This window comes from Panulirus ornatus, chromosome 29, assembly GCF_036320965.1.
Source record: "Panulirus ornatus isolate Po-2019 chromosome 29, ASM3632096v1, whole genome shotgun sequence".
In the NCBI taxonomy this organism is placed as follows: Eukaryota; Metazoa; Arthropoda; class Malacostraca; order Decapoda; family Palinuridae; genus Panulirus; species Panulirus ornatus.
In genome coordinates this window covers 11,301,379-11,311,955 of record NC_092252.1, presented here as the reverse complement: position 1 = coordinate 11,311,955, position 10,577 = coordinate 11,301,379, and the positions used below count along the sequence as shown (strand labels likewise).

Sequence of the window (10,577 nt, the reverse complement as noted above, 5' to 3'; positions counted from 1 at the left end):
GCATCAAGATATTACTCCCAGGCGGAAGGGAAAGTCTGGTTTTCTAGACAAGAGGGGAAGTAGGCGAGCAAGGATTGATGCCAGCTCAGAGACACGCTCCCTTACATTCCAAGGAGGTATGCCATCTGTGACACACACCTTGTTCACCTGGGAGAGGCGTTACCTGGAAGACCCTGTTACGTAGGGTAGTATTCTCTCTCCCCAGGGATGAGTATAGGACGATTGATAAGGGTTATTCATGATGCATCTGTATGTGAGTACTGGGATTTGCTTATAGTAATGTCTATCAAGGAGTGTTGAATGCCATAAAGATTCATATTACCAGATCTTGTGAACGTAGAAAGCGGTGTGTCAGACTTAACTAGCGTAAATGTTCCGAAAGTTTTAGTGAATTGTTTTTCTACTTTAAGCCCTGGTTTTTTATTTGTATGAAGATTGATTAACATGCACTTTACGTGATTGATAATCAGCTTGAAAGGAGGGTAATGTTTGAATTAGCTGTTCATGTGAAAGCTTGACTTTATATTTATGGTTCTTTTGTGTGTGTTTGTGTGTGCGTGTGTGTCGTCATTTGTAATGTTAATGTTTGGATCATAATGGGATGATAAAGGCAGCAACATTTGAGACAATAGTCAGCGTTTTCAGTTTTTATTTTAAAGCAGCAGAACACATGCAACAAACTTCAACAGGAGAACAAGAAGCGAACAACACAGAGCAAGTTACATAAGAACACATGAGCATTTGGGACAGCATCGGGGCGTGAGAGCCGTGGGTACGAACGGGTAGTGTGTGGTGTGTGTTGTGGGGTGGTTGGCGTGGATGTGGGTGTTGGTGGTGGTTGGCGTGGATGACCCCTTACCACGGCTCAGCCTGGCCACTTGTCGACCAGCCGTTACATATGATGGTCCAGCTGTCGCATGAGAGGACCTGGGCTTCGCGCGTGCCGCCCTAAACTGACTAGTTGATGATGGAGCGTCACGTGAGCCAGTCGGCCGCCCGGTGACCCACCTCCCCCAAGTATTTTCGGGGGAGAGGTGGGGTGCATGGCACGACCCACTCAGGGCGACGTGGACGCGGTCAAAGGCGAGGAAACAATAGCCAGGCAAAAACGTGAGCTGAGACATATTTGTTCTGGGTGTTATCTGGCATCAGTTCGCATATATTAACAAGATTGACTTCGTCATATGCCAGCGGGGATGGTCGATCAGGAAACTCGTCGTATGAAATTTGAACGTGTGACAAAAAAAGAGTCATTGGTGGCGGAGCTGGAAACTGATGACATTTGATGACTTATTATTTCTCTGGAAGATTTCCAAGAAATCATTAATTTTTTTTTTTTTTTGACTGGAATATCACACTATGAAGAAAGGAGGGCACATGATGGAAAATGAACTTGAAATGGCCCTGTGACACATCTTTAAGGACCACTTGAATAACTAGTTCCTCTGGTGTCGGTAAAGGATGAATCCGTGAGGTTGTGTGGCAGAGGGTCACGTGAGGGGATGGTGGATAGCTTCACCTTAGCCGTGGTAAGGTGCAGGTGGGTGGTATGGCGCTGGTGCAGGGTGGTAGGAAGCAGGTGGAGGATGGTGGGGGTACTTGGCCTCGCCGGTGTAGGTCACCTCAGCGTTGTAGCCGGCGTAGTGGTCGGCAGTGTAGTCGACCTGCTGTTTGCGACCGTCGGGAAGATCCACGTTGTACGATCCCTGCAAAAAAAAGAAAAGGACGGCATGCATGATACAGAACAGCCTTGAGGCAATTGCCAGTCCTTAGCCTAGCATGGGTCACTCTTAGTGACGCGCCACCCTCAGTCACCCTCTCTGGTTTACCCGAAAAGTTGCACCAGAACGAAGACCACAGGCCACGAGACGCGTGGACCACAGGGTCTACAAACAAGGTAGTGACGCTACCCCGGGGTTAGCATGTGTGGTGCAGACCACCTTTGGATAACATGAGCCAGGGTAACATGATCTAATCTACTGTAGATTACAGTTAGTCAATAAAGGGGACAAGAGGAAGGGTTTTAAAGATACGATGGAACACTGTCGTGTAGAAGACAGCCGTGAGTAGGCTTTTAAGATAAGCTTGAAGATCACTCTATCTCTATCTTTAAAGAAGGATTAAGAAAGAGAGAACTGTGGTAGGCAACACAGATCCAGGGACCATGACGGTCTACAGGGCAGCTAAGGTTAACACTCGTTCCTACGCACACACACACACACACACACACACACACACACACACACACACACACACATCGTTTTCTAAAGATCAAATAGATTCTATATAAATATTTTTTCCAATCGTTTTATATGTTAAAGTATGTATAGTGTAATAGTAGCTCGTATACTTGCGTTGGTATAGGTTTAACAGTGTACATACAGTGTAGGGTACGCGATGCGTTGGCTAAACATGAATGTGTCGCTATGGCCCCAGAATGTGGTCTTTATCGTTTCGTCAATATCCCTCGGTAATTAACTGGATGCATTTTTTAACCCGACTGTTATGATGTGGAATGGCAGTTATGACTTTTTAGCAGTTTTTCGTGCGAAACGCTTATGAAAAAAAAAAAAAAACTGATTAATTGATAAATGGATGCATTAGTGTGGTCCAGTTAGAAGATGGGAAGATTCGATGCTGTGATGTTTGTAGTTTGGTACGAATGCATTCTGAGTGAGGCATGAGGGCGTGCCTGGGGTAGGGTAGTGAGGCATGAGGGCGTGCCAGGGGGTAGGGTAGCGAGGCATGAGGGCGCGCCAGGTGTAGGGTAGTGAGGCATAAGGGCGTGCCAGGTGTAGGGTAGTGAGGCATAAGGGCGTGCCAGGTGTAGGGTAGTGTAGAGTAGTGCTTGTGTTGCATCGTGACATTATAATATCATGAGGTGCCTGTGTTGCCAGGTCTACCCTTGTGTTACATCCTACCTTGACAGTGTTACCGTCGGAGGCCTCGTCCGCGCCGAACCTCAAGCCCTTGTAATCATCGTTGACGGAGTAAGCGTAGTTGTAGGGCCGTGCAGGCTCCTTGTAGGAGGGCGCTGGGGCGTAGGGATGTGGCGGGGGCGGGTACTGGGGCACGCCCAGGCACGACGCCAGCAAAGCCGCGCCCACAAGCATCACCAGGGTCACCTGCCGGCAGGGAAGCACCTCACTTTATGGTTGGTGTCTTAGGCACTAGTACAGGAAGGTGGGTCTAGAAGCAGCGAGGTGTGGGCCGGGATTGTTTGACCCCCCACGATCACGACGGTAGAACTGGTGAACACCACGGTACGATCTTTGGGCATGACGTCCTGGTCTTTAGCCTGACCGACCCATTTTAGGGGTCAGGTGAAATGCCAAGCCATCATGCCTCATGGTCGTATGGGAGTTTACAAGCGTCAGGTCGTGGTCATGATGATAAAAGAGCAAAAGCAGGAGGCCTGTTAATACCTGTTTAGATTAAAGTTCCCTCAGATATGTCGTTATGAAAATGCATATCCTTTTAAAGCACCTACGATCTACGTAAGAAAAATGGTTGTCGAAAATACGTGGAAAACGTATGAATTTTTTTTTTTTTTTTCAACGGCGGCTTGTCTTGTGTCGCTCCGGTATAGTTGGCACGGGTTGTCTGGGTGTGCGAGCAGCCCTCTACCGTGTGCGGCACACGCTGTAGCCGGGATAGATTGCACGACACCCACGGTGCACTCCACCTTCACTGGTGTCCAGGGTACGTTTACCCCGCCTGCGTCAGCTGGTGTACAGCCACTACTTAACCCTCAAGCTGACTTGTGGGACATACGGTACGTTAGTGCACGCGACTTGCACCAGCTGGTGTGCAACTTGTTCGACCCAGCTGGACGCTTTTCTTCTCAGGCTGGTGTGTCTTGACTACCCTAAGGTGGTGTGCCGTACCTGCCTCAGCTGGTGGATGCGATCATAGGTTAGTGCAGTTGAATGGTCGCTTTTTTCTTCGTGGCATCTTTGGTTAAGCGTGTAATGAATGGTTGGCCTTCTAACTGATAGTCTCCTGGGGTTTATCCCCCCAAATGTTTTCTATCGTGAGAAATGAATATTCTTTTAGTGAAAACGTTGCCTCTTCTCTCTCTCTCTCTCTCTCTCTCTCTCTCTCTCTCTCTCTCTCTCTCTCCAAATTGATTTTTTTTTGGGGGGGGAGACATTTGAAAAGTGTTGAATAGCATTTGTTTCGTTGGTACACGGAGTCGGCGGAAAATTAAGGTAAACGAATAGTTGTGTGTTGTGTTGGTTGAACGTTTGATTAGAGAATTGATGAATTATGACGGTTGAGTAACGGCCATCAGACGAGTTTGCCGTGGCAACGATGGATTTCCTGGCTGGTGTGTGTGAAGAGGAGGGGGCCTTTGATAATTATAATAGCAATTTTATGCATCAGCACAACCAATATTTTGTAATTAATTTATTTCCGTATCGACTCGCCAAAAGTGCATTACTGGTCAGTAACGTATTTATTTGATTTGGCTGGTGGGGAGGCACGCACTCATGTCTTTACAAAAATGGAAAAATTCCTGTATTTGGGGAAAGCATGTGTGGCTAACGTGTCGGAAATCCGTATGAGAACAAAACGAAAACGGATACGTATCGTTGAAATATAAAGTGTCACCGTCTTCACCGTTACGAAAAAAGTTTACTGACACGAGATCGTGTATTCGTAGCATTAAGTAAGAGGATGTTTGACCGTGCGTGATTCATTTGACCAGCATACGCTGAAGGTGTCTTTACTAGATTGTATGTGTTGGCGCGCGAACAGTGGACACAGTCACCCTCCGACGCCCCTGCACGGTGGGGCGGCCACTCAGCTGACCAGAGCGAAGTTCACTGAAGAAGGGACCCGGGATCAGGCCCTGTGTTGTGGTCAGTTCCTCCCGCCTCCTCCCTACTACCACAACTCTGCGTCGCGAAGTATAGTCCCTCGGGCACGACGGTAGATCCTCGAGCACGACCTGGCGCCTTTGACCTGACCCACAAGATCCTGGTCGGAGTCCAGGCCATTATTTACCCATGGGTCGCACCCGTCGAGCTCCATGGGTTGAAAGATTCTTGTAACTCTCCGGTGTGGAGTCATGGACGAGCTGGGTGATGGAGGGAGGAACCGAGAGTATTGACAACGTCAGCTGGTGCCTCAAGTGGTTCGTCGTCGCCAGGTGAACGTATGGTCTTTTCTAGAGACGCTCCATATTGTCAGTTTAAAAGACCAGCAACTGTCATTTTCTCAGAGATTCTCTCTTTATCTGCATGGTGTTTCTACACGGTAAATACTCATCTGGATTACTGTACTCCTGAGAATAATTAATGCTCCTGAAAGAAACATTTTTGTTATGCATCGACGTTTTGTTAGAGAAAACATTATTGGAACTGAATTTTCGTGTGTATACCTTGGGTCCAGCCATGTCTGCCGTGTGTGGTGGAGGAGCTGTAAGAAGGAACTGTAGCTTAGGGAAGTGCACCTCGAACAGTGGATGGCCTGAGTCCGCTCCCTCCCTCATTTATACGGCCGGGGAGCGACAACAGAAGGCCCACAGGACTCCTCCACCGCTTAATTGACACACACACTTTCGTATTCACGTCGTGGTTATGGCAGAGACTTCACAACCTGGGACTTATGGTAGGGTTGTAGGACGGTGTTGGGCAGTGGGGCAAGGGTAGAGTTGTGAGGACGAACGTGTGTGATTTTTAGAGGTATAACTATAAGCGGATTCTGTCTGTAGTTATTAAATACTGGCACTTGCAACATCCTTGGAGGAAAAGTAAGGACGGGCCGTGCTGGTGAGTCGCTGCGGGATGCACCACGTAACAAGACGAACGCCTCTCTCGTCTTCATTGTTTATTATTACTTTATTGATCCAATCGTCAGTTGTGTAAGGGTAGCTGTCTGTAAACATTATGGAAGGGGGAAAAAAAAAAGAAGTTTGAACTCGTAGTTGCACACTACTCGTTGAGTTGGATGAAGCCATGTAAGAGCACGAGAGCTTGGAATGAATAATTTAATGAAACATGTAAACATTAGCCTCGTAAGACCATACTGGATCATTTGAGGAAAAAAAAAACAACAACAGAGGTCAAGTTTAGCCATTCATAGAAAAAGGGAAGGTTGCATAGATGTGGATAGTTCTTGCGGAAACTCGTATAGGAGTGAAAAAGGGAAGGTTGCATACATGTGTATAGTTCCTGCGGAAACTCGTATAGGAGTGGGACTTGACATAGGGAGTGTGAGCAAATACGTGTTATGTGTTGCTGTGTTTGCGCGGAGACCATGTCAAAGAATCGAGGTCGTTGCTTCCTGTGGAAGGAGGGAGGAATACGAACTAGGGACTCGGGAAGCCAGCTGTTGTGTAGCTGGAAAATACGTGAATCAACTTTGCTCCTGCAGAAACACACAGGAAGCCAGCTGGGATATTAGAGAAACTCACAGCATACCAACCCCCTGGGTTTTTGCGAGGACACGAAGGAAACCAAGTGGAATTTAGGAGGGAAATGGAAGAAACCTGCAAGGACATGGGTGGAACATGCAAGAAACCAACTGGCTTGTAGGTTGAACACAAGAAAGCACCTATGTAAGAAATACAGCTTGGAAACCAGCTGGGATGTAGGAGCAGCACTGAAGAAACCAGCTGGGGTGTGGGAGGAACATAAGAGAAACCAGTTGAGATGTAGAAGGAACGTACAAGAAACCAGCTGACATGAAGAGGGAACATTATAAGAAACCAGCTGTAAACTGTAGGCTTTGGGAACACACAGGAAGTGAGGTGTAGTAAGTAGACAGCTGGATCACCAAGGAAGTCAACCGTAGCGTTTACTTGGCAGGAGGCCGGTTATGGTATAGCGGGAACGGGGGATGCCAGCTGTGGTATAGCAGGAACAGAAGAAGCCACCTGTTGCATAGCAGGAACAGGGGAAGCCATCTGTTGAATAGTAGGAGCAGGGGAAGCCATCTGTTGCATAGCAGGAACAAGGAAAACCAGCTGTGGTATAACGGGGACACGCTGGGAGTCGTGTGTGATGAAAGACACACGTATGGAAAGCCAGCTGGCATATGTCAGGAGCACAACTGGGATGGAGGGAAGCTATACAGGGAAACCAGCTGAGACACGGCAGGAACACTTAAGGAAACCATCTGGGATGGAAGAGGGAGTTATAGGGGACCAGCTGTAACTGCAGGTACACATTTAAGAAGCCAGCTGTAGAATTGCAGTTTCAGCATTTTGCATAGGAAGCCATTTCTGTTATGTAAATGGGAACACACGCAAAGTCAGCTCATATATATATATATATATATATATATATATATATATATATATATATATATATATATATATATACAGAGAGAGAGAGAGAGAGTGTATGGAAATTATTAACAATCATCCGTCACTGTTTGTGGATTAACCGATTTTTCATAAAGAACAAGGGTTTCTGCAATGGTTTAGATTACTGTACTTTCTAATTCGGATGCTCTTAAAACTAGTATTGTTATTTTTTTTTCTTCATTTTCATTGGAAATTTTTGAACAAGTTGAGCGTGAGTCGTGCGATGACAGATGTTACCTGTGTTCATGTTTTATTTCAGTAACGTTTCCTGGACATTATTGGCTCTCACTGCGCACGTCTTCATCTCTTATTATGGTTCTCACTGCGCACGTCTTCATCTGTTATCATGGTTCTCACTGCGCACGTCTTCATCTGTTGTTATTTCATGTATCATTGTTCTCCATATTACTCCCTTTTCTTAGTAAGTTAGCAAGGTTTCATATTTTTTTTTATTAACAACTAACGCCTCTAATAAATCATATATATATATATATATATATATATATATATATATATATATATATATATATATATATATATATATATATACCTGGGAAATGCTCTTTTGTGTATGTACGCCGCCAGCTGTTCAAGTATATTTTGGAAGATGGCTCCCTATTGTCCAGGCAGCTCTTGCGATCCGTTGGATTTGTCTCCAGTCGTCGCTGATTGTAAACAGAGTTAGTTACTGGTAATTTTTATCGGACATGATACTGAAGCCTACAAAGCCAGAAGTGGTGGCATCGCTGGCCAGCCTGGTGGTGGATAGGTTTGGTTAATCGGTGAGACATTTTTTTTATCTCACGTTTTCCCTGTAATTGAAAGCCCACCTTTTTTTTTTTTTCTATTTTTGTTACAATTTATAGAGAAAATTATTGTGCTTCTGCTGTATTTGCTGTTCGGTCGACTTATGGTATAGAAGTAGAGTTCTTCTAAGTTATCAAAGTTCCTCGTATCTATTGACGGAAGTTCGAGGAAATAACTTTATCGATCCGTAATGTTTCCTGCTGGTCTTTGTGTGAAATTTGCATTGAAAACTGATTCTTTGCAGAGTTTGAGATTAAAAATTTGTAGACGGTATGTGGAAGGTGCAGTTGTGATATTTAAGTCTGTGGATGATATTTCTTATATTTTTTGATCATTTCAACTCCCACGACAACATTGAAATTACTTCGAAGTTGTAACAAAATGATACCTTCGGCCATGTTGATATTTAGTAAATTTAGGGATACCCCCACCACTTCACTATTCATAGAACACCAACATTACTGACCTTTGGGTGAAATCAACCTCTGTTATGGTTATCGAACATAATCGCACATCTTGATGGTGACTGCCACAAGAGCATGTGATATATGTTCTGATTATCTTTTAATTTCGCAATGAAGGAGCATCAGTAGGAAGGAATTACCTGATCCCCCTTCTCCTCCCTCCCTTCCTTCCCCTCATCAATAAGGCGTTACGCTCACAACATTAACGGACCAATGTGGGCAGGCAGCGCGCTCGCACGGCCGTTAGTTAGCTCCTCAAACAGTGATCTGTCTGTCCTTCAGGAACGAATTCACTGTAATTAGCAGTGAGGTAGCTACAGTTGTTGTGATTTTAGATAAGTCTTATTACCTATAGAGTATAACTGCACAGTAGTTTTGAATGCCTGTTTTAACGTTAGGATATTTGATTGTAGATTGGTGGATTTTGATCATGAGGAAATATATATCCTCTTCAGTTTTTTTTATACGTCACGTTTTAATGTACATTAGACGAGGAAGTATTGTTGATCATTATTGATTTTGCTTAATTTTGATTTTTTTTTTTTTGTCTTTTGATATTCGTTTCACTTTGAGCTTTTCTGTTATATGTTATTCAAGTAACATTTTAGAATATGCTTTGTGCAGCAGCTCGAATGTTGGTTAATCCTTGATTTATATTTATAGACTCATGGTTTTTGTGATGATCGAAACGATCATCACACACACACACACACACACACACACACACACACACACACACACACACACACACACACACACTCGTAGACTGAGTTGAAGACAAAGGCGAAGTCATTTTAATCATTATGATTACAAATAAGATTTATTTTTACTTACATTCGATAAACGAGGCGTCACATGAACTTCAAAAATAATTCTCAGGACGCGTTTCACTAAACCTCAAAGTTAGGTGTTGACTGACGGAACTTTTTTATTGTCCATTTTCCCACTCTCTTGCCGAAAGGTGGCGGGTGTGATTTAAGTTTACGAGGTGGTGGTTTGATTGCAAAAGAGTAACACTTGTTCAATTACAACCTAGCTATGTGTTACCCCCAATTATGTTTTTGCTGTGCAAGGGAGGATAGGTATTACTAAGATGTATTGTGTACTTATACACTCGAGTAAAGTAGCCTTGGTACCAGAAATGTGTATAACTGTAGTGCAATGCTCAGACACTGTTTCGCAAAGAATTATCATTCTCATGATTTTGAGCCTCAGAATTGATATTGATGTATCTCATAAAATTGTTGTACTTTCTTCGGGAAGAGCAGCTGCAAGAACCATGTGCTGTATGTATGTCCTCACTTGTGAAGAATGCCTTGCAAAACTACGACGGCTTTAATAGGTACGGTAGTGTAGGTATTATTAATATTTGTGGGAGACGACATCTGGTACTAAGTCTCCAGGGAAATCTTCTGAAAGCAAAAAGTGCTGCTACAGGCGTATTATGCAATCACGTTATTTGTCCGTTATGTGTTGAAGGTTCCTTTTTTTATTTTGCAGAAGATGGGAGGGAATTCTACCACCGGGGGATTGGTGTGTCTGTTAGTCGTTTAGTTAAGGGGAAGGGGAAGTTGCACTTGGGGGGCAGGAAAAATAGGTGTATGGTGAAGGGGAAGTGGATAAGTAGGGAAGGTAAGCGTAATGGTAAGGCGTGATGTAGAAGGTGGAATAAGATAGTGGAGATGGGTGTGTAGGGGTAAACAGACTTCGGTAGAAGGTAGACGGGACCTGGAGGAAACGAAAGGTTGTTGGGGTTTGACTGTGACTGGGGAGGTAAGTAAAAGTGTGGTGGAGGCTGTAGGGTTGAGTGGTGAGGGAGACGCCCGAAGCAGGGCAGCGGGGGACATGAGACAGAGGCTTGAGTCCTGTGGTCACAGCGGGAGAACCGTTGTCCGCAGGCAATACTTTTGAGCAATTATGGTCATGTGATTTAGGTCCGGGTGAAGCTGTGCTGGGTGTGGGTACACATGGTGTACGAGCTGGGGACCCAC

At 44.8% G+C, this 10,577-nt stretch overlaps 1 protein-coding gene across 1 annotated transcript; it reads right to left on the bottom strand.

The window, feature by feature from the left end:
• Positions 1–634: 634 nt before the first annotated feature.
• Positions 635–5,466, bottom strand: LOC139757939 (cuticle protein 7-like). The gene is made up of 3 exons (XM_071678877.1): positions 5,387–5,466; positions 2,922–3,125; positions 635–1,706 (listed from the first exon to the last, which is right to left on the bottom strand). Exons 1-3 carry the CDS (start codon positions 5,399–5,401, stop codon positions 1,521–1,523), a joined length of 405 nt encoding a protein of 134 aa, XP_071534978.1. The 5' UTR covers positions 5,402–5,466; the 3' UTR covers positions 635–1,520.
• Between the last annotated feature and the right edge of the window lie 5,111 nt (positions 5,467–10,577).

Excerpts from the sequence above, each read along its gene's own strand:
- LOC139757939 (XM_071678877.1), bottom strand. Across the intron at positions 1,707-2,921 it reads CCGACGGTAACACTGTCAAG|GGATCGTACAACGTGGATCT; the intron begins GTAGGATGTAAC and ends TTTTTTTTGCAG.